Source organism: Chlamydotis macqueenii, chromosome 1 (assembly GCF_036417535.1).
Source record: "Chlamydotis macqueenii isolate bChlMac1 chromosome 1, bChlMac1.mat, whole genome shotgun sequence".
Classification (NCBI taxonomy): domain Eukaryota; kingdom Metazoa; phylum Chordata; class Aves; order Otidiformes; family Otididae; genus Chlamydotis; species Chlamydotis macqueenii.
This window is the reverse complement of record NC_141556.1, coordinates 152,575,224-152,593,008: the sequence shown is the minus strand read 5'-3', so window position 1 is coordinate 152,593,008 and position 17,785 is coordinate 152,575,224. Positions and strand designations below refer to the sequence as shown.

The following is a 17,785-nucleotide window of genomic DNA, read 5'->3' as shown; positions in this document are numbered from 1 at the left end:
ACAGAGAAGATGGATATCTGCCTGTGAACTTTACGTAGTACTTCAGGGCATGATAGACATCCTCTAAACTGGAACTCAGGAAGGTTTGTGTTCTCCATGCTGCTCCATTGTGGCAGTGTTGAATGAGATTGTGGAAAAATAGGTGCCCAACAGGGTCTGAAGTAGCAGAAGCTGTGGGATGGAGCAGCTTCCCAAAACCACAATTTACTACTGTGATTTTTAAAAAAGAAGAAAAGTGCGGCCAGTCAGGTGACCAGCCACTCACATGATTTGCGGTTGTTCATGCGTAATGGGGATTATAGTCTTTCAAATATGACCAATTGATACTGTTACAGACATCACAAGAAGAAACTGTTTTCATTATGTATAAGTGAGCTACTCTTAGAGGTGCAATCCTGGAATAGATGCTAGCACTGTTCTTGGGGGACAGAAGTGGGACCTAGAAGTTGCTTTCATTCTCTGCAGCCTGTTTCTTTTGGGAAGGTCTCCTGTTAGTTTTGTGGTTTTGCTGCTGTTTGCTTTTGTTTCTAAAATTTGGGCCAACCTTTTTATTAGCTGTGGCACTGTATCCAATCCACATGGCCGTTTTGGCTTCTAGCCCACTCGCACCCTTTAGTGTTGATTAAGTTTGTCATCTGTGGTGTCTAAAAGAAACACTGAGAGCAGGAGCCTTCTTTTTAGCAGAAGGTTACTGACACATTGTGATTCTTCTGAAGTATCTATACTGATAAACACCATAGAACTATGTGTGCTTTCGTTACAGGTTCAGATGACACTATCGCTTTCAGGAAGAAAAGTACTTCATAACCCTTTTGAGAAACTTCTTGCTGGTTTCTTGTGAGGCGGTTCTGTCAGTGCAGAGACTTGAGCTTTAACCTCTGGAGCATTGCTGGGATACATGGCTGGCTTAGTAGAGCACAGAAGATTAAGTAGAACACATCAGCAAATTTAGGAAATTAATGTAACTTGTAGCTAACTGAGCACCTAGTTTTGGTCATCCAAATGTATCGTTATTCTGTACAGCAGGCCTTCATCTGAGCCGGTGGACCTTGTATTTCAAGCCAAGTGAAGTGCTTGGATTTCTCTTTCATTCAAATGCCTTTGGTTCTTTCATTCTTAGGAATTGGACTGTTGGGATAAGGATAAGGTGGAGTTTTCAATTCTTCTTTTTAGAAAGAAAAGCTAGTTATAGTTCAGTAGGATATCCTTCACCTTTCTCTTGTGGTTTTCCCCAGAACATATGGCTATTAAACCATGTCCTTGTTTATCAGATGTGCTAGCAGTCTGTGATGGCTTGTGCTCTTATTAGCCAAAGATTAATTTTTACTATTTTTATCACTACTTACTCTGCTTCATAAAGAGCTGTCTGTATGTATTTCCAAGTGTGTACTTTGTGGATTTTTTTTCTTAGTCACACATGTCTTCTTACTACTGTCTTACACGCAGTATTCCCAAGCATTTTGGCCTGGATTTCCACAGCTGTATCTCCTGATTTATTTTAGGAGAGTAGATTATATAGTTCTTGTCTGTATATCAGGAAGAGAGGTGAGTTTTACTGGGCTGAATCTTCCTTGGGATATGTTTCTGGCCAGGTTTCTCTGTTGAGGTGCCTCTCTTCATTGACACTGAAGGTGCTTATGCAATTGCTTTTTTTCAGAAATGTTGGCAAGTACTGAGACATCTCAGCTTCAGTGTACCGATCAAATTTTATCTTTGGTAATTTCATTCCAGCAATTTTTATTCTTGCCTGTAGTTCCAGGAGTATGAGCTTCCTTAAGCCTTGGTACTCAGTCATCTATTAATATTGTGTGCCACTGAATGTCTCTCTCTCAGTGGTAGCTGAGATTATTGCTGTGTGGTATCATCTGTAAGATTCAAAACCTACAAAGCAATTTGAAAATGATTTAGGATCAAGGTGTGATAGATGTAGTTCTGGTTTTGCTGTGCAGGTAGAAATTTGGAACAAGCTCATGTTTTCTTGCCTGCTTATACAAATGTAGGCAATGCTAACCTTTGTATGTTTATTTTTCAAATTGCATCTTGGTTTGCTACTACTAGAAATTCATGGTTAAAAATACCGAATTCTACAACTTTCTTGCTAAATAATTCGTTTGAGGATAGTAACTTGCTGTGTCACATTCTGAAAACAGACTGATTTGGAAAGCATCAGAAATTGTATAGTTCGTCTCCAAAAAGGAACTTAGTATTTATTTGTGTAGGATTTCTTTTCATGCAGTTTTTGCTGTAGTGGGTGAATAGTAAGTTGTATATGTTTCATTTTGGCAATGTTCAGATGTTGGCTTTGAAGCAGTGCCTTAGGTCAAATGTACTGTAGTATTTGAAATTAATGCTCTGCAGAATCATTAGTGCTTTGATGCAGCTGGTTTGGGAAAAAATTTTTGGAGGTGGAAAGCCTTGCTATGTCTGCAGAAATTCTACACCAAGGTTTTTTTAACTTTTATCTTTGGATTTGTGTTGTAAATGTATATTTGGATACATGGATGTGCATACAGACACTACAAACTTCCATTTACATTTTTATTGCTGGTTGTACCTGTTTTTGTAGATAACATGTTGTGTCTTAAAAGCATTACTTGTTATAGGAATTAAAGCTTTCTAGGTGATGTGATGTTTCTAATATGATTAAGTTTTCACTTTTGAGGAGCAGGTTTATATGAGCAGTAAAATTTATTCCAGATCTCGTAAGTTTTATATATTCTTTACTACTGAGTTATAATTTCTCTTGTGAACTGTTACCAAATCACACAGAAATCCTGCACTGCAGGTTTGTTCTCCCAGTTATTTTCAAACTTTTCTTCTTGTCTTACTCTTTAATTTTTGAAACAGAACTTTAATTTTCTTTTTTTTTTTCGCTCTCTTATGCTGTGCATACTGGATTTGGGCAACATGCTTCACAGAGATTTCCAGAACGTTTATAATAATCTCTTCTTCTCCCCCTCTTCTCTTCCTCTCTCAGTTGTCATAGTTCCCTGCTTTTCTTATCTCTCCTTTTACTGCAGCAGCTTTCAGATGATAATTCACTGCTCGAACAACAGCTGCTGCGTAATAACTGAATGAGAGTCGGTTCCACTTACAGCTGACCTGGTGTGAGGATAAATGAAGAAATCTGTGCTTTGCATGTAGGTTTATCTACAGGATCTTTTTTCCAGCGTGGGCTTATTAGCTGTCATGTGAAGGTGGACTGTGGATGGCCTCTGTGGCTTCTCCTTGCTGGCTGCTCAAGGGGTAGAAATACGCCGGGGGTGGTGGCGCAACAAAGCGAGGTATTGGAGGTTCTTAATATTTTACAAGAAGGTCACCTGTTTCTAACTGTGAGTTGCCTTTTTTTTTTTCCCTGTCACTTGTTTATTCATGCTTGTGTGGCCAAAAAGGCTGCAGCCTGTGCGCTAGGAACAGGTGGAGCGACACGTTGTACATGGTCATGCTGCACTTTGCCAAGCCAGCCTGCTCGCTTCCTTTCATTTCCTCTGGGTGAGGGAGCCAATGCTCTTGTAATCTTTTGCGCTAGAGGCCCGAGGCCACCAAGCTGAGCTGGAAAGTGTCCTGCCAGTTTAGTGTATGCAGCCTGGGGCTTATGGCTTATTTGGGAGCTGGCTGGCAAGGTTAGCAGCAGCAGTCCTATCTGTGCTGCACAGATGTCTGGGCTGCTCATAAGTCAGCTCCTCAGCTGCTTTAGTTTATGGTGCAGTGCTATAAAGAAAGCTGTCATCTATTTTTGTCAGACAGATGCTTAAAATGTTAATATTCACTGAGAATCCTGTACCTGTGTGTATTCAAGGCACTAGTGTAGCAAGGAAATACTAAGAAAAACCTTTCTATTTTACTCTGAACTGGTGTATGAACTTTTCTTACAGTGAGTGTTAGATACAGCCTTACTGATGCTCTGGTGGTTTGAGGATGCAAGCAAGTTAAGATTGGTAGAAGACACATTTGAAGAAAAGGTGTGTGTCTGGAAGCTTTGCTGAACCAACTCCAATTTCCCCCACCTCCTATCACCCCCCTGTCTCCCACTGTAGACTTTGCCTTATCAGGAGAAATCCTTTAATTTAAAAATGCTTCCCCCATTACTGGCTTCTGACTCAATAGGCTAGGAGGAGGGAATAAAATAGCATAAAAGATACCTGGGGCCTTGAAACTGATTGATTTGAAGAAAAGAATGCTGCTGCAGGCTTACTGTATGCCTTAGTCTGCTCTCAACCTTATTTTCTAATTTCCTCTTCCTTTCACTAATTCATCAGTTAATGTTTTTCCAATTTCAGTAGATACTGGTTGTTGCAGGGATATGGGAGACGAGCATTGCTATGTTAGTTTTATTTCCTTATTTCTGTGAGATCATAAACAGCGTTTGAACAGAAGTCTCCATCCACTGAGGGTTAGTGGTTTAGATGACTTAATGACCTGAATGTATTACCATGGCCATTTTGAATGTGATGGAGTTTAAACAGATGCATGCAGAGGTCAGTCTTGTTTTAAAACGAGAGGATAGATTTGGTAGTTGAACAACCAGTACATGGGTGAAATGGGTCTCTAAGGCATTTCGTTTGATGTTTAAGAAACGCCAGTTATTGAAAAATCAATGAGATTCATATGAAATTAACTTTACAAACTCTCTATTTAATAGAATTATGAATGTGGAATGACCATCCAATGTACACCTTGCTATAGGGGATTTGCTGCTGTTGGTACTGAACATTTGACATTTCATTAATGACCTGGAAGAGGTCACAGAATTGTTACTAATAAAGTCTGCAGTCAATTGAAATCCTAGGGGCAAAAAATGCAAACATAGTTATGGAAAGCCAGGCTTGTATGTTGGGAATGATTGTGGGGTGTGGAAAGGGAAGCCAGAATCTGTGGGTCAGGGTAGGTGATCAGCAGGCTTTGGTAATCGGTGTCCTGTGACCAAAAGGGTGCTCTCGAGTTGTAGATATCGTAAGACCCCTTGTTATTAGACAGTTTGGTCTGGTCTACTTCTAGAATACACTATCTGCCTGCCATATTTGTGTCAGATGTTGAAATCCAGGAGAGAATGAAAGAACGTGAGTATGATGTTAAACAATATGAAAATGTACAGATAATAAGAGGCATAAGGGGATGAGCCTGCTAAGCTCGAAGATCACTGATTCGCAGCTAACTATTTATAAATTGTAGTGTGTTTCCAGTGTAAGACTTCTAATGGAGTCCTGGTCTATATTTAGTAGATGTGCTTTATGTTAGTGCTTAAATAAGGCATATCTGCTTGTGGTCAATTCTATGGAACTTAAAACCAAAGGTACTTATTTCAATATTTTTTTTCAAAAGATTTGGCTTGGCTGGGTCCTCATCTGATGTGATTTATGCCAATTTTATACTTGCATGCTGACTAGTGTTTTGTCTGTTTTCGAGAAGGATAGCCACTGGATGAACAAGAGGGTAAACTTCATAGGTGGAGTGTCTGCATAGTTCAAAATGTTGTTTGCCTGAAAAGCAAGAGTGTATTGGAAGTATTTTTCCATGAAGACCGATTTAGTGTCAATATATGCCTGTCATATGATGTTTAAAAGAAAAGCCTCGACATTTTCAAGCTATTATCTTGCTAAATTTTTTCATTTTTAGGTTTTAAGAGCTGTTGTAAGCATATGCAAGTTTGAATTCATGTTGTGATTCTGACATGATTTGAAAAGTGGGTTGTGGTAGTATGATGGAAGGTAATTTAACATGCAGACCTTGTCATTTGGTAATGGTGTGTGATATAAAAATAACTTTGATACTTGTATCTTAGAATTCAGCCTTGATTCTTGCAGTTGCAGTATTTGGGGTGTTGTATGGAGGGATGTTTGTCATCCAGTGACACTGAACAGTGAAGTTACTGAATGATTTTTTCACATCCAGATGTATTCTTTCAAAGAGCCAGTTCTCACAGCAGATCTGTGCAAAAATACCAGAACGAATATGGTAGTCCACATGCAAGTCTGACTTCTCTTGAAAACGGGGAGCAGACCGTTTTCTCTGGCAATCCCATGGAAACTCCTCTTAAAGCGTCTTGTTGCTTTTACTCGTGTCAGAGAGAGTTTTCGAATATATTGTGAAATGAGCAAACCTCCACTAAGATAGAAGGAGGATGTGAGTGTTCGATGTGGGTTGTGGGTTTTTTTTTTTCTTGTTATCGGGGTTTGTGTTTTGTTTTTTTTTTTTAAACTACGTTTTTATAATCAAGTAGTTGAGTTCATAACAAATTAGCCTCCAAACTTTAGAGCACCTAAGCTTTTTTTTCCTCACTTTTTATCTCTCTAGGTTGGTTTATTCTTAAATGTTTAAGTTAGGAGAACATCTCTCTGAAGGGTTTTATGACCCCCTCTCCCTTTATCAAATGCTACTAATGAACATACTGACCATGAGTATGAGGGTGGCTGAGGGTGGCTTCCTGTCAGAATTGCTTTCTGTAAAATCACAAGGAAGCAAATGTTTCTCGTATCCTCCCATTGTGTGGTTTCCTGTGAAATGGCAGACTGGATGTGTGTCCTGGATACAGGCTTTTTTGTGGCAGTATACGTGTCAGGATGATCCAATCAAATTGTTCTGGGTATCCTCTATAGTCTCAGTGTAGCAGGAAACGAGTCTTCCTCGCATCCTGTTGTTCTGCAGTTAGCCTGACTTTGGAGAGCTCTTGGCTCTAGCAGAATCCAGAATGAAGGTGAGCTTAAAGTGGATTTGGGATTATTTTTTTTAATTATTATTTTTGTAAGTTTAAGCTATAGTTTCAAACCTTTTTCTTAAACATTAATTTTTTTAAATAGGTCTCTTTCCCTTTTAGTACCTTTCTGATCCAGTTCTGATATCTGCACAAGCGCGCGTGTCATTTCCTTTTTTGGGATCAGAGCTGTTATTTCATGATTCTGTTCATAGTTTTTGTTTGCTTGTTTAAAAGCTACCACAATAAGCATATAGCTGACAATGAAAGTTTTACACTGCTGATACTTTCTTCTACCATAACAACTTGCCTTTTTTTTTTTTTTTTTCTTTTTTCTTCCCAGTTTGAGCAGTGGTTAGTTAAGCTGTCTCCAGTCTGGTTTTGCTTTTATGTATTATGCTGTCACTTTATTGGTATCTTTTCTCATCTCTATTATAAATTATACTAGCAATAAAACTTAACATATCTTTAGTCTCTTTGTGTAAAATCAGATAATTTATTTGCTGAATGTCTTTTATTGTGCACATGTTTTTTAAAAACTTCCTCATGTTTCAGGAAAAACCCTACAAAATTCACATCTAGCCAATTCCCTGCTCCCTTTCCTTACTCCTTACAGCTTCAAATAAATAGATAAAAGTAGTATTTAAATTTTCCGTAGCCCATTGAAACCTGGTGGAATAGTTATTTGACTTATTTTATGTGAATTATAACTACTTGAAGTATGTTAGTGTTCGCCTTGGCTTGATTTTTGTCTGTTTTATGGCATTGCTCTTCTGAGCTGTGTACACACTGCTTGAGAGATAGTCAGCACCTGTACAGCCAAGGTAGAACTGCTGCTCACTGGGACCAGAGATGACCCTCAGTCTGAGGGGGAAAAAAATGTGCATGTTAACATATACAGGTACCTCAAATACTTTGAATGCTTTGGGAAATGTTTTTTCTTACTGAAGAATACTGTCATTAAATGTTTCCCAAATCTGCTCTACCTTTGTTAGTAGATCACATAACCAGTCACAACTGGTCTGGCAGTCCCTTCTGTGGTTACTTCAGGTAGCTTTCATGAAAATTTTCACTTCTCTTGGCTTTAACCAGCATCCCTCTCTCTTCTCCCAGCCTTCCTTTGTCCCTTCCTCTCATCTCCCCTGGGAGTATGGGTTTTCCTCTCCTGCCTCTGAAGGCTGCTTTCCAGGGTACAGACTTTCTGATCGTGCCTGTGGGGTGGGTCTGTTATCAGGAAAATAAACAGGTTTTTGTTGACTTTTTAGATAAAAGCTGCTATGCTGTGGGAAATCTCTTTCTGTTTCTTAAATCAGTTGGAACAACTGTAATAGCTGTGTTTTATTGTCCTCTTTTTAGCCTTGCACAAGGGAGTACTGTGACTCCTTTCAATCTATGCAGAATCTATTGCGAGAGCTATTTTCATGAGACTTGGGATGAGTGTTTCCATTACCTCAGGCAAATATTATGGGTCTCTTTTTTTTTTGAGTATTCTCTTTCCACTCTGAAAAATCCAGATGTTTACTGTCATCACCCAGTGCTTGAAAGTTACTGTAGTGTCTTCTACAAGATAGTTTGAATTTTGGATCTCTTTCCCACAGTTAAAAAGTAAAAATAAAATAACTTCCAGCTTTCATCCCTCCCTTTTCCAAACCTCTTTCTCCATCTAACCTATCCAGCAAAGTAATATCATTAAATTCATTAATTTTCAGGAATGCTACTTTGCTCTGTGTCTTGTAGAATAAAGGGATAGCATGTACGTTGTTGTAATACTTTTAAAAAGTATTTGTAGTAAATATTTTGAAAATATTTTATCAACCATCAAGTACAGTGCCTGTGGGCTGCTACAGAAAAAGAAGAGTATGCCAAGAGTAATGGTACCCAGTAGCTTTTTTGGCCAAACTGGGGAACGCTGGTCTCTTCTGATAATTATGTTTTGTTCAACTTTCCTGTAATTATATGACACGTGATGTTTTTATCTTTTGTTCGTATTTTTTTTTTCACAAATGCAATTGTTTCTATATTCTCTTTATATTTAAAAATGAGTTGTGTTTTTATTTTTTTTTAACCTCACAGGTTTTTTTTTTTTTTTTTCTTTTACTAGTCCATGACACACACTGAAAGACTGACACCTTGATCAGGCAGTAGCTTCTACAGTCACGGTTTGCATGGTACCATATAAATGCTTAGTTTAAAGACTTGTTTCTACGACTGACTGAATGTTCTTTTGTTTTCAGACTTTCGATGCAAATGACCTGTATCAGGGACAGAATTTCAGCAAAGTTCTCAGCTCTCTCGTGGCTTTAAATAAGGTGACTGCAGGTAAGTAGGCTCTGGTCTGTTGTGGTGCTTGCTTGCCTTTGACTCACATCAATGTGTATTTGTGCCTGTTGCTATAGTCAAGGTAAAGCAGTGTTTTATAAGAGTTTCTTTGTTGCAGTTTGTTATGATTTTGGTCCTGGCATCTCTGTGTTCTCTCTCTCCTTCTGCAGAAGGAAACCTTGTAGTGTGGAGCTAAGGCTGAGCCTTTTAGCTGGCAAGAATTCTTAGAAAAAGGCCCTTTTTTTTTTTTTTTTTTTTTTAGTTTGAAATACTAAAAGTTTACTTTTGCCCCACTGTCATTCCCATCTTTGAACACTTTTGTCAGTGTTTTTGTTGTCCCACTGTCCCCACCCCACCATTCCTCAGCACCATCCTTTCTTGACAGTAGCAAAAGGGTAGCTAACATCTCTGATCCCTTAATCTACTCATGTTTCATTAAGGTAGCAGCTAGAAGTCATAAACAACTTACCTCAAGTTCTTTGAGAGATGTCCATGCTTTGTTTTAGGATGGGGCTGTACTGAACAATGCCAGCTAGACCCTGGGATAGTCAAGAAATGCTAACTAACATTTGTGGCCTTTTTTGTTGTTTCATGCTGCGGTTTTACATTGCCAGTAGCAAGTTCCAGTAGTGCTCATCAGGTTGGAGTCTGGTGAGAGAAAGATATTATTTGAAAGTGGACTGCGCTTGTCAGTTTTTATGTGGGGAGGAAAAGGAAAATGATAGAAAAGTCGGTGGTGGATCAGTGTAACTTTGTTCCATAGTAACATGATAAGTATCTTGTCACTTTTATAATAATCCTCTAATCCATTACAACAGGGTGGTTTTTTTTGTGGGTTTGTTTTTTTTTTTTTTTTTGCCTCCTTGCATCAGAAAACACCCTTCAGGAGAGAGTTCTTCATTCATAAAATCATTTGGGTTGGAAGGGACCTTTAAAGGTCATCCAGTCCAACCCCCTTGCAAGGAGCAGGGACATCTCTAACCAGATCAGGTTGCTCAGAGCCCCGTCCAACCTGGCCTTGAATGTTTCCAGGGATGGGGCATCCACCACCTCTCTGGGCAACCTGTTCCAGTGTTCCACCACCCTCACAGTAAAAAAATTATTCCTGTGTCCAGTCTGAATCTACCTCCCTCTAGTTCTAATGAATGGATGTAGAATAATACCATTGACAATTTTGAAGCTACTTGCACTAGTTGAAGATACTGCCTTTCATCTTAACTGCAAGTGCATGTGTAAACCATTTCAGTACATCTTTAAAGCAGTTGTACACTGACCGTAGCTGTCTTTAAGGGGGAGAAAAAGTGCAGCTGTTTGGTTCGGATATCAATAGATTAATACTCACATCAAAAAGCCACAATTGCAGCTGGCCTTAGAAAGGACCCAGGCCCCACCCCCTTTCGTGGTGGGGGGTGGTGGTATGTAAAAATCAAAACCACATGCAAACTGTGGTGTTGCCTCATTCCTAGGAGCAAGCAGAGCTGCATAAATCTTCCTGACCAATTGTTCTTCCAAATAGTTTTCTTTAATTGGATAACTGCGTAGAAGGCATCTTAGACTCTATCTCCCTACTCTAGTACTGGAAGATGGCTTTCAGATTCCCGTCTGGATCTGCAAGAGTTTCAGGTATACACATGTTCTGAGATGGCTCTTTATGCAGCAGAAGAAATTTAAGTAATGAGCATGAAGACTGACAAAAGGCTGCTATGGATATACACTCTCTCAAATTCTTTAAGTTCAGGAATAGGATCAAGGTACTGATTGCAGTTTGTAGATGGATAAGGGAAGAGGAACTAGCATAGGGAAGCAGAGATAATGGTGGAGAAGAAATAAGGGTGTTACCCTGTAAATATTTGGATAGATGGATAGAGACTAGTGACAAGTGGCATTCCTCAGGGGTCGGTATTGGGACTGGTGCTTTTTAACATCTTTGTCAGTGACATGGACAGTGGGTTAGAGTGCACCCTCAGCAGGTTCACTGACAACACCAAGCTGTGTGGTGCATTTGAGACGCTGGAGGGAAGGGATGCCATCCAGAGGGACCTTGACAGGCTGGAGAGGCAGGCTTGTGCAAACCTCATGAAGTTCAGCCAGGCCAAGTACAAGGTTGGGGTCACGGCAGTCCGCACTTTTCTTCTGTGCTTATTGTCCATCTAAAACTCTTTCCCTCCTCCTGCATCTCTGCTGCTGTTAGATGCCATGCTGAAACTGAAAGGCTTTCCAGTTGAAATAAATCAAATTCTTCCTTCAAGTTTGATATGAAAGAGCAGATACGCTTTTGTTCACTAGTCTCCTCGTGGAACTGCACCTTTATGTGTATCTCCCTTGGACCAAAACCAACTAGGATTGCATAATTTTTGTCTGCTTTAGTCTGCAAGTAACTGAGTGACTGGAGTTGTGTGCGTGTACCTCTGATAGAGGTAGAGTGTTGGAGGCATAGCAGGCTACTAGGAAAGAGAGTAACAGAGGCATAAAAACCAGGAGAGCAGTTGAAAGGCTTGTGTTAGGCTAGTGAAAACACCTAAGTTTGGGATGGAAAATACTGCATAGCTTTTGGGGTTCCTTGAAACTCGGATGTATGTGAGAATACCCGAGGAAAAGGAATGACTTGCCATACTTGTGCAAAGGAGCAATGTTTGTCTGCTGTAACATGTCACCTGTCCAAGGGCCTGGGAGCATCCCCCTCCAGGAGGTTTGGCTGCTGGTGCAGCCAAGAGCAACTCCCGTCGCACTGTAAGGCTGGGAGAGGCTGCCCAGCAGTGCTGTGGGAGGCCACAGCCAGCATTGACCCCCACCCTTGGGAGCTGCTTTTGGGCAGCTCAGCCCCTACCTAGCTGTGGCCTGTTCATCTGCACGAGGACCACCCACCCGCAGGTGGGCAGACACATCATCCCCAGGGAGGTGCCCGATGTCTGGGGCTGTCCCGGTGCCCCAGCTGCCCTGCTCCTGGCCGGGGTGGTGGGATGAGCCCTACCCTGCTTCCCTGCTATCAATGCTTCCCAGCCCATAGGGACCCCAATGGCACCCTGACAGCATGTAGTACTGCCCTTTGGATCGGCATCTAAAATGGATGTGCTTCTCAAAGTAGAGACAAATGAAAGAGGGGAGAGATTTGAAGGAGTGTTGGTTTTTTTTGAGCAAGCAGCTTGCTTCCTTTCTACTCCTCGTATCCCTCCCCCTCCATCCAAGAAGAAGAAATAGCTTAGTTGGCAAAAAAAGGGATGAGACAAAGGAACGTAGGAAAAAAGACAGTGGAAGGAATGTTTTAATTGAGAAGGAGATGGTGGTGGTGGGGGGGAAGAACTAAGAAACAGATGTGGCTGGCTTTACTTCAAGCAAGTTTTATGCATTTGAAATTCTTGGCCACTAGCTAAAATGATGCTGGTTAATTACCTTTAAATAGACTGGTAGTGAGTAGGAATGAAGAAATACAACCATAACCCTCCTCTTCCTAAACAGCTCAAATTGTTTTCCTGTCTGTATGGGGGAAGAAATTGCCAGTGTTTCAGGATTTCAGAGCGCTTATTACTAATTTTTTAAAATCTTGAATTTTAACAACTACAGATGTATCAACTCTGCTTTAAGCATGTGAGTTTTATAGAAGTAAGCAGAAGTTATATTCAGCTTTCTCAGATTCTAATATTTACTTTTTTTTTCCCTTTCCTACAGACATAGGGCTGGGTAGTGACTCTGTGTGTGCACGTCCGTCATCTCATCGGATAAAATCCTTTGATTCTCTGGGATCCCAGTCTTTACACAGTAGAACTTCAAAACTCTTTCAAGGACAGTATCGGAGTTTGGTAAGTTCTAGAGGAAATGAAACACTCTGCAGTGTGATTTTTCTTTTTTCTTTTGGTGAGATTTATAAATAAACATATATACATACAGCAAAGCAACTGTTTCCTCTCTTTTGCCTCTGTATTTCAGTCCTGTGACATTCTGTTTTTGCAGCTTTTCTTATGATGTTCCAAAATATATGCAGCTTCCTGTGAACTTCTAAATTTTTTTTTCTCACTTACCACTCCTTGTTGTCTGCATATGCAGTATCTTCCTGGATTTATTTATTTACTTTCAGTATAAGGACTTGCTTTTTCAAGGGCAGAAAATCTCAGTTTCTCCATGTCTGTGAGTTTAGGGATGGTGATTGAAGGATGTTCAAACCTGAGCAATGCTGGCACTTTTAATATTGGCAGTATTGGTAGTTATTCCTGTTCTCTGTTATGTTTCAAGGTGAATCCTTCAGCTAGCCTTCAGGTAACTGAGTGGTATGGTAACTGAGTGTATGTTGTACAGTACAGCCAAAATCAGGATGGAGTACTGTATTGAAACTAAGTATGATGAAAGATAACTTTTAGTGACTAAGAAGTTTGCAAGGAGGGTTCAGATCCCTACTGTAAGCTACTTTTTCCATGCTTGAAGGAGGCTGTTTTGAACTATATGATGATTACTATGTGAAACTTTAAACACAGTGCTCTGCTTAAGCTTTCTTAGGTGTGGTTTGAGGTGTTTTCTCTGGTAGCAGAGACTGTGCAAGTTCTTGCCCTAGGCCACTAATTCCAGCTCCCAGTTTGCTGTTCACCACCCACTCAGTTTTGCCGATGCAGCTGTTTGTTGGACTAGCTGTTAGCTGTATCACTGAAGTATTTAAGTATTTCTATCACTTTGAGCTGAGTACCTCTGCAGAAAGTTGCAAAGGGACAGAGAAGTGTAAGGAGGGAAAGAGAGCTAGTGGCCAAACCTGGGAAATTCTTAGTTTGGTTTTGCTGCTGTAGATGATCAGTTTGGGACTGTTCTCACCAGATTTGTACTCAGTTTCCTCTACTGGAGAGCCATCCTGGCAGAATAAGGGGACTATAATTGATGCCACCGTGCAATGTTGCTGCTTATTTTGTGGCTTTTTACCATTTACTAAGGCAAAACTTTCGCTTATTGAGCAGTCATAGCGAATGAAAGCACTTGATGTACAGGGAGAGGCACTTATTTGATAATGGGCCGATCCAGTTGTCGAACACTGACTTATAATATCTTGGGGCTTTCTGCATGTTTTTGAAGTTGCATTTGCACTCATTTTCCTGCAGTTTCTCAGCCAGTAGAAGTCTGATTGTTAAATTGAGTTGTGGTACAATAACATTATTGCTGTGGATATAAATTAAGCTAACATTACGCAGTACATCCTCTAACCATCTCATCTATATAGACAACATGTAGGTGAAGTTCTGCTACCTGGATGGCAGACTAGGGTTGCTTATGCAGTCACTTTCTCACTAAGTTACTTTTTTAGTTCTACGGATATTGATTCTTACTTATGATAGAGACAGACATGATTTATAGTCCTCTCAGTTCCCGTGCGATGGATTGTATTTGGATTATTTAAAGCTGACCAAGTATTAAGTATTTAGCTTTTTTAGCATAAACAACTGTCATAAAATGCTTGAATGATGCAGATATTCAGAAATGACATCCAAGAACAACATGACGAATCTTAACATGGTTAATTTGAAAGACTTGTAAGAAGTAGCTATTAACTTCTAGGTGTTACAGTAGAGCAATAATCTGCCTTCGCATTTGTGATAGCAGATGGGCTATCTATACGGACAGCTGTAAGTTTGATATGACCTTGAGGCAAATGATTTGTGAGTACTTCTGCAAGGTAAACAGCGTAACTGTTTCATAAGTTTTGTGGAAGAGCAATGTCTTTCTTCACTGACAGGCCATGGAGACTTGCACATTCAGGTGTGGAACCTTCCAGCATGATCTGTTACAGAAAAAAAAAAAGCTACAAACTCTTTATTTATATCCAGCATTAAATTAAATTAAATGCTGGATATAAATAAAGAGTTTGTAGCTTGATTTTTTTTTTTTTTTTTTTTAAAAAACTCAGTTCTGCCCTCCTCCCAGCCTGGAAAGTTTTAGAAAAAAAAAACCTCTCTAGTATAAAGCTGCTGTTTCTTTGTAGTTGCCAAAGACAGTTTTAATTTATACTATATATAAAAAAAACAATTTGACTTTTTGGGGAGTAAGAATTATTCTAATTTTAGCTCTGTTACTCTCTTTTGCTTTGAAGGGGCTATAGTAAGACAATATACTCCCTGCGTTGATGGAAATCCATAGATAAGAATGACAGAAATACTGGCAAATCATCCTTTACAAATGCTTAGAATGAAAATGTGTGGGGACTGTTGCGTGTGGAGGAGACGCTATTTCCATTTTATGGATACTTCTGTTTTGCTTGGATACTTTAGTTTTATTCATGGAATAGTTGTCTAAGCCTAACATCTTTTTGTTCTTCATATTCTCACTTCCTAGGACATGACAGATAACAGCAACCATCAGTTGGTGGTGAGAGCAAAATTTAATTTTCAACAGACAAATGAAGATGAGCTGTCTTTTTCAAAAGGAGATATTATTCATGTTACAAGAGTGGAAGAAGGAGGCTGGTGGGAAGGAACTCTAAATGGGAAAACAGGGTGGTTTCCAAGTAACTACGTACGAGAAATAAAATCAAATGGTGAGTTTTGAAGGAGAGCATATTTGCACGAATTCTGGCTTTGAGTAGAAGTTGCTGTTTGGTTGATTCATTCAGAATTTTAATGCTTTTTATTTAAGCTTGACTGTATTTACTGAACTTCATTCACAGCAGTCATTAATGCTGAGGAACTCATACTCTCCCACCCAAGTTTGCTGCATACAGTGCTCTAGGATTTTTGAATTAACAGTAAGCATGCAGAAAAACTTCCCTGTTCTGTTTACTTGTCTGTCTGTCTCTGTCACAGTTGGGCTACGCTAACACTTCCTTGGTCTGAATCCCTAGAATGCTGGATTTTGGCCCTGATGCTGGCATACTTTGAATTGGTGCTTTGGGTTTAAATAGTGAGAGATTTCCTGCAAATGTCTTTAAAAAACCAAAAACCAACCCAAAACATACCTCTCAAAACTAACAAAAAGCTACACAAAAAAAAATATTTCTAAACATGTCCTATTACTTTGAAGCAAACAAAAGCAGGAAAAATCCCCAGTTCTACCAAAATCTACTAAAAGTCAGAGACAGTTTTTGAAAGATAGTGTGTTTGTGATTTTTTTCTTTGTTGTTCATGTGCCTTCCACTTTTCTTTATACAGACTTCACTGTTCCACTGAAGTTTTATTTTGAATCTCATACAGTGAAAGTGCCTTCTCTAAATGTCATCTTCTTGACTGAGTATCAGAATTAACATTGCTTTTTAATCCACCGGGACCTTGATGTGGGTGACTTTTTTTTTTTTTTTTCTTGTGGTCTCTTTCCTGTCTCTGCTTGCTTACAGAGCTTGGGGATAAACTTGGTAAGATAAAACTACCCAGGGAGGCTTTACCGTTCTTTCCTTTGTCAAAGCTCCAATCAAAACACACATCTTTTGAGCCATGCTAAAATCTTTGGTATTAATGTTTGGTGGTGTTTTTTTGACAGTCATAAAGATGCGTGGTTGCAACCTGAAGTTGTGAGGGTAAAACTCCATTTTTAAACTTATTCTTTCTCCTTCAGTTGCATCCTTTAATTTTCTTCCTTGATATGCTATCTAGAGTCCATTTTTTCAGAATGCTGGAGTCTTAGACATGTAACTTCGTTGTCATTTTCAACTAGATCCTCTTAGGCATAGTCACAACGTAAGATGTTTTTGATGTTCTTTGATGTTCTTCAGAGACCTCTCAGGTGTGGTTTCTCCTGAAAAACAATTCCTGAAGCCTGTTTTTTCTTGTCTGTAGTGTTGTAGCAGTCTCCTTCAGTCATGTTGACTATCTTGTCCTCATTTAAAACATTGCTGCAGAGGTGTTGTTTGGATTTCATCATTTTTGATTTCTTCTGACTCCGAGACTCAAACCTGGGTCAGCAGTTAAGCTCCATAATGGAAGTAGCTTTTAACAGTGAGCATATAAGAACCAAAAATTGTCAGCAACTGAAATTGAGGTTGTTCTTGGTTAGTTCTTTTTTATTTTTTTTTATTTTTTTTTTATTTTTTTAAATTTTTATTATTATTATTTTTATTTTTTTAAGAATATTTCACTTGGGTGAAGTAACTCTCCTAAGTAGGAAGGTCAACAACCTGTAAGGCTGAGGTTAGTACCAAGAGCAGTTTGATTCTTGATGGTCGTTGCAACCCTATCTGATTCCTGGGGGCTGAGATTGTGTTTCCATTCCCTGGTTTAAATTTCGATTCCCACAATCAGAGAAGTCTTCTGCTAAGCTTTTATTTTCCCTCCACTGTTCGCTGGGCTACAAGGGCTTGCTCCTTCTGGCTTCTACAAGACTTCTTGCATTCTTGGAGCACTCTCTCATACACTCCAGTTGCTTCTGTGGAAGGGACTATGTGCCCATGCTTTTCTCTTTCTCAGGAAGTTGAGTTCATTGCTTTTTCTGTGTATTTACTGACTTAATTAAAATCACCGGCCCATAGCTCTCCTCCTCCCTTTGGAAGACTATTACTACGTTTGGCCTTTTCCAGTACTTTATGGAACTTCACTTGTCTTTTGTGGTTTCAAACATGGATGTAGCTTGTTCTCTTACTGGCAAATCAGCACAGCAGGTACTGTTTACTACTAGTTTCAGCCTGCTTTTATACCTTTGAAGGTGTGTATTTGAATTGTTTGAAGTTGACCTTTTTATAATGAGAAGGGGGGGTGATGGTAGAAGGAAGCACGACATATTAATTGCTTCTTGATGTCTGTTAATAACTCTTCTTCCCTATTGAGTTGCAGATCAGCTTTTCCCCTTGATGTATGTATGCTGTGGAACGTTGTGTTGCTG

At 39.5% G+C, this 17,785-nt stretch overlaps 1 protein-coding gene across 2 annotated transcripts in view; it reads left to right on the top strand.

The window, feature by feature from the left end:
- The window catches only part of ARHGEF7 (Rho guanine nucleotide exchange factor 7), a 121,246-nt gene that overhangs the window by 39,466 nt on the left and 63,995 nt on the right, over positions 1-17,785 (top strand). For both annotated transcript variants that reach the window (XM_086770463.1, XM_086770457.1), the window contains exons 3-5: positions 8,926-9,010; positions 12,677-12,807; positions 15,314-15,515. In XM_086770463.1, coding sequence (XP_086626589.1) covers positions 8,926-9,010; positions 12,677-12,807; positions 15,314-15,515 — 418 coding nt within the window. The remainder of the gene's footprint in view (positions 1-8,925; positions 9,011-12,676; positions 12,808-15,313; positions 15,516-17,785) is intronic.